At 52.5% G+C, this 6,000-nt stretch overlaps 1 protein-coding gene across 4 annotated transcripts in view; it reads left to right on the forward strand.

Annotated features, from left to right (window-relative positions):
• Positions 1-1,948, forward strand: part of RPS6KA1 (ribosomal protein S6 kinase A1) — a 42,205-nt gene extending 40,257 nt beyond the window's left edge. For 3 of the 4 annotated variants that reach the window (XM_047792760.1, XM_047792761.1, XM_047792759.1), the window contains 2 exons: positions 505-642; positions 993-1,948. In XM_047792760.1, the coding sequence (XP_047648716.1) occupies positions 505-642; positions 993-1,115 (261 nt within the window). In that variant the 3' untranslated portion in view covers positions 1,116-1,948. The other variant, XM_047792762.1, reaches the window with a different exon arrangement.
• The last annotated feature ends 4,052 nt before the right edge of the window (positions 1,949-6,000 follow it).

The raw sequence follows: 6,000 nt of genomic DNA on the forward strand, positions 1-6,000 counted from the left end.
CCGGCCTACACCACAGCCACAGCAAGGTGGGATCCGAGCTGCATCTGTGACCTGCACCACAGCTCAGCAATGCCGGATCCTTAACCCACTGAGCAAGGCCAGGGATTGAACCCGTGTCCTCATGGATACTAAACGAGTTCGTAACCCACTGAGCCATCACAGGAACCCCAGGGAACATCCGAACTTTCAGTATTAGCATCAGGTTCCAGTGGTGGGAAGCTGTGTGTCAGACATGGGGCCGAGTCCTTGATGAATAGCGCCACCTCAGGTTAACCTTATGAGTCAGGTGTTTCTGTTATCCTGTTTCTCAGAGGGGAAATGGAGGCTCAGAGAGTTGAACTAACTTGCCTGGGAAATGCAGTTGATGAGCAGAAGAGTCAGATCTTGGGTTCAGGCGGGAGACGGCAGGAGATGTTTCCTGAGCCGTCGCCCCATCAGCCAGACGCAGCTGCCTGCTCCCCTGCCAACCCCTCCCGCCAACGCCCTCGTCTGCTCCTCCCTCAGGACCTAGTGTCCAAGATGCTGCACGTGGACCCCCACCAACGCCTCACAGCTAAGCAGGTCCTGCAGCACCCATGGATCACGCAGAAAGACAAGCTTCCCCAGAGCCAGCTGTCCCACCAGGACTTGCAGCTTGTAAAGGTACAGCCACCCCAGGTTGCCGGGCATCTCAGGGCCCATGGGCAAGGACTTGGGGTGGCAGAGCCGGGCAATGCCATGTCCGTCTGTCCTCAGGGAGCCCCTGTCAAGGCTGTCAGCAGTGCACGCACAGCCCCTCAGTCCTCTGGGGGGCACAGCCCCTCGCCCTCTGAAACCTCCAGTCCGATGGAGGAGGCAGGACTGATGACTCTGAAGAACCACCAAGGCTGGATTAACAGGGGACAGAGTGGGCTGTGGAACACTGGGAGAGGCTGGCCTGGCCCCGGCGCACGTGTCCCCGTCCCACCTGTGTCGCCCACCATGGTGAACTGACATCCCACCTTCCCTCCCAGGGCGCCATGGCAGCTACATACTCTGCGCTCAACAGCTCCAAGCCCACCCCTCAGCTGAAGCCCATTGAGTCATCTATCCTGGCCCAGCGGCGGGTGAGGAAACTGCCATCCACCACCCTGTGAGGGGCCAGAGCATCAGGCGCCGGGCGGTGCTAGCTCGATGGAGGCAGCATACTTCCCAGAGGGAGCAGGCCTGAGTCACAGGGCCAAAGGGAGCGGAGCCCGAGGGGCCCGGGAAGCAGCCAGCCCCGATCACCCCAGTGAGGGTGTGAGAAGTGCCTTCTCCTTCCCCAGGATGGACTCTTCTCAGCTCAGGCTCTGCTGCTGGTTGAAATCAATCCACTGTACAGACTCATCTTTTTTTAAGGAAAAATGGCATCAACCACCATGGATTTTTACAGAATCCACTTGACTTTTCTGGGAGCAGAAGTAGCCAGTGCGGCCCCAGGAGGGGAACTGAGTCACACTATGGCTCTCTGTGGCTGAGACTCCTTACAGCAGCTTTGGGGTCACCCCAAGGGGTTCCCCACGATTGGCTGTCTGTAGCCAGCTGTGCCCACCTCCGAGGCAGCCGGCATCACCTTCCAGAGCCGCTGGCTGTTTCGCAGAACTTGCTCTGTCCCCAACAGCTCCTTTTCTGTTCTGTTCTGTTCCGGGGTCTGGAACCACTTTCTGCTAGAGGAGAGGACCAAGGCCCCGTGGCTCCCAGCTCCAGGCACCAGCATCCACCCGGGCCCCTCCAGTGGGTCCCCTGCAACCAGGTTGGGCAGCCCCTGGAGGAGCATCCGGAAAGCACTTTTTGGCTGACTTCTGCTGGAGTCTGCCACAGGACGGAGTTCACAGGAGGCCTGTGGGGCGGGCCCAGAGAGGCAGGGGCTTTTTTCATTTCTTCCTCAGCTGGTAACTCAGGGCTTATCTGTCCATGGCCTTTCTAATAAAATTACAGTTGAGTTGAAGCATGTTCACCTCTGCTTTTCACCCCTGGGTTTGTCCTCCCTCTGTTGCTGGGTGTTGAGGACTTTGGCAGTGACAAGTAGTGGGCCAGGGCCAATTAGCCCAGCTGCTTGGAGCTCTGTTGGGGAGCATGTGGGAGTCCCGCTGGCTCTGCCCACACATTCCTGCCAGGTCTTGATAACAGTAATGAGATTATTACCCACCGGTGACCAAGTGCCAGGCACAGTGAAGTAGATGCTTTATGATTATGATTATGATTTTATTTATTTTTGGCCACACCCACACCAAGTGGAAGTTTGGGGCCAGGGCTTGAGCCCACGCCACAGCTGCAATCTCAGCCACGGCAGTGACAATGCCGAATCCTTAACCCACTGTGCCACCAGGGAAGTCCCAATTTATATATTTTAAAAGATCAATCTGACGAATGTGTAGCGAACTGATGGGGGGAGAGGGCAGGCAGGAAGCAGGTGACCAGGTTGGTGGCTACAGAAGAGATAAGGTTGCCTGGCCCAGGGTGGTGGGAGTGGAGATGGGGAGGAAGTAGACAAGGTCGGGAAGGGTTCTGGAGGTAATGTTAGATAGCACCTGCTGTCACTTTGGATGTAGAGGCTAAGAGACAGAGGAGATTCATGGATAGCTTCTAGATTTTTTTTTGTCTTTTTGTCTTTTCTAGGGCCGCTCCCGGGGCATATGGAGGTTCCCAAGCTAGGGGTCGAATCAGAGCTGTAGCCGCCAGCCTACGCCAGAGCCACAGCAACGCTGGATCCGAGCCACTTCTGCAACCTACACCACAGTTCACGGCAACGCCGGATCCTTAACCTACTGATTGAGGCGAGGGATCGAACCTGCAACCTCATGGTTCCTAGTCGGATTCGTTAATCACTGAGCCACGATGGGAACTCCAGCTTCTAGATTTTTGACATGAGCGGTTGAGTACTGAGGGAGAAGTTGGGGAGGAGCAATTTCGAGGACTCCAGGAGATGCCTTCTGAATATCCACGAGAGATGTTAATGAAAAGTTGTACATAGAAGTTGAAGTTCTGGAGAGAGGTCTGGGTTGGACGTATAAATCTGGGAGTCATTAATCTGGAGAATGCAGAGCCAGGAGCCTGGACCAGCATGGACCAGCAGCGTTAGCATCACCTGGAGCTTGTCAGAAAGGCAGAATCTCAGGGGAGTTCCTGTTGTGGCTCAGCGGTAATGAACCTGACCAGTATCCATGAGGACATGGGTTCGATCCCTGGCTTGAGGATCCAGTGTTGTCATGAGCTGCAGTGTCGGTCTCAGATGCGACTCAGATCAGGTGTTGCTGTGGCTGTGGCATAGGCTGGCAGCTGTAGCTCCAATTTAGCTCCTAGCCTGGGAACTACCATTATGTCTCAGGGGCAGCCCTAAAAATAAATAAATAAATAAAATGAAATGAAAGACATGCAGAGTCTCAGGCCCATTCCCAGATCTGCTCAGTCAGAATCTACATGTTAACATGATCTGTGGAAAGTTTGAGAAGTGCTATTGTGAGGACAGAGGAGCAGAGAAGGGGACCATGATTGAGGGCTTGCACACACCAGCATTTAAAGCTGGCCTGGAGGACAGGGAGCCAGCAAAAGAAACTGAGATGATAGTCAGTGAGTGGGGACCTGCCATTCTGGCAAGATTCAAAGCCTTATGAACCAGGGTCTTTTGCTTTTGTTATTTCTCAACCTCCTTAACCTTACAGCTGAAAAAGGGCCTGAGAGGTGAGTCTTGTCATGATGGAAGGAGATTCTGATCCTAGCAGCTCAGCCTCTGAGCTGGCCTTGGCAGGCAGGTTCTGACCTAGCTGCCTCCCCACAGGAGCAGGAAGGGCTGCACTGGAGCCCCCAGGGCTGAGGAGCCCTCGTAAACACCTGACACAGGGTACTGAGCCCCTGACTTGAGTGTGTCCCACTTCTCTGTGCAGTGAAACCAACATTTCCCATCCCACCCACTGTCTGAGATTGTCCATCATCCCAGCTGGGATCCTGAGCATCATTCCTGACTCCTTCCCCCACTTCTAACATCCATCAAGCTTCCTGACCCCATCAGTATTGCTCCCCAAATATTTTTGAGGGCCACCCTCTCCTCTCCATCTTTCCTGTCTGCCTCACTTTTTTCGTTCTTTGCCAGTTTACTATCTCCTTCCGTCTTTTATCTCCCCAGCACCCTCCCCTTAGAATCACAGATCTGACCCAGCATCTGCCCTGGAGTGGCTTCTCTGTCTACAGAGAAATCTCAGACATCCCAGCCTGACAGTGTCCTGTGTGATCCGGTCCCTGCTGAGCCCCAGCATCAGCTCTCATAACTTGTCCCCAAACTGCTCACAAGACCTGAACTTGCCAGGCTCTTGCCTCCACTGAATTTTGCCTGGGTAACTTCTACTCATTGTTTCGGAAGATTCGCTTGACACCTCCGGGAAAGCAACGAGGACACCCTGAGGAGGGTCTGGGAGCCCCAGACACTCATTCTCCATCTCCTTGTATATCAGGCTGCTTCGGAAATAGCTGATGATGTGTTTTCTCCCGAACGGTCTGTGAACTCAAAGGCGTGGGGCTGTGTTTTGTTCCTTCCCTTATCCCGAGCACCTAGCACCAGGCCTGGCACGAGATATTTTGGTCCTAACCTAGTTATTGATGAATGGGTAAATGAGAGAGAATGCAGGAACAGTGGACATGTGGTGCTGGAGGAAGCCTAGAAACCACCCACGGAGTTGCAGGAGCCTGGAAAGGCATCTAGGGAGGAGGAAAGGAAGCTGATGCTGAGGCACTAAACTGTTAGTGTCTTGTGCCAGGCCCCAGAGGGAAGATTCAAGGAAATGATGATGGTTGGAGTGGGAATCCACAGCTGCTTTCTCAGCAGCTAAACCTCAAAACTCAAATCCTTCACCTCCCTGAGCCTCTGTTTCCTACTTGCTAAATGGGGATCCTAACCTGTGCTCACCTCATAGCATCCCCTGAAGAGCAAAAGAGCAAGTGACTATGAAAGGGTTTGGGAAGGAAAAAAGAGCAGCTTGTGGTTCATCATTTTCTCACTTTCACAAGTTCAGGACGGCCCCCCCAAGAACTCAGTGGACTCCAGAAACTGTTCCCAATCTCCAGCATCTCAGCCAGGAGCTTCCCCCTCTGAGTGCTGACTCCCTGGGTAACCCACTAAGAGAAATAACCCGGCTTGGGGAAACACACTGTCGGTCCACATGTCCCCAAGTTCCAGAGTCACCTTTTCCTTTAACACTCAAATAACAATCCTGAGCCCCCGACCCTGAGGGTGCCCCCTCCCAGGAAATGCCAGCTCCAGTCTATTAAACCAAGTCTCACTATGTGGAGGCGCTGGATGCCAGGTGTTTTCCAGGTTTTGTTTCATTTGATCCTCATGTGAAGGAGGTATAATTAATTCCATTTCACACGTGAGAATTTTTTTTTTTTAATGAGAGTTGCAATGTTTATTTCAGGTTCTCTCTTGGGTGTGTGTGTGTGTGTGTGTGTGTGTGTGTGTGTGTTTTATCCCTTTTGCAACTCAGGCAGTATGTGGAAGTTCTTGGGCCAGGGATCCAACCTATGCCATACAGAGGCAACCAGAGCCACATCAGTAAGAACACAACAGCCTCAACCCCCATGCCATCAGGGAACTCTCACACGTAAGAAAGTTGAAGCTAGGAGTTAAAACATTTGCCCAAGGCTGTGGGATGGAAATCCTGTGAAATCAGATTGTTACAATCATTATACAACTACAGATGTGATCAAATAAATTAATTAATTAATTAAATAATTTTTAAAAAAAAGATTTGCCCAAGGACACAGCTCTGTGGCAGAACAGAACTCAAGGCGAAGTCTGTGTGGTTCTGAAAATCACTCTTAACAGCTCTCTGCTTCCAGGATGCCCAAGATCTCCTTCCATGCTCCTTAGGCCTATGTGGTTGCCCCTCTTCCCCTCAGCCAGCCATGTGATCAGAAAGGGTCCTATAATATTGGGGGCTGGTTTCAATCAGGGGATGTAGTTGTTAGAAAGTTATATTTCCCGGCTGGCAAACAGCAGAGAACAAG

Source organism: Phacochoerus africanus, chromosome 8, assembly GCF_016906955.1.
Source record: "Phacochoerus africanus isolate WHEZ1 chromosome 8, ROS_Pafr_v1, whole genome shotgun sequence".
NCBI lineage: Eukaryota > Metazoa > Chordata > Mammalia > Artiodactyla > Suidae > Phacochoerus > Phacochoerus africanus.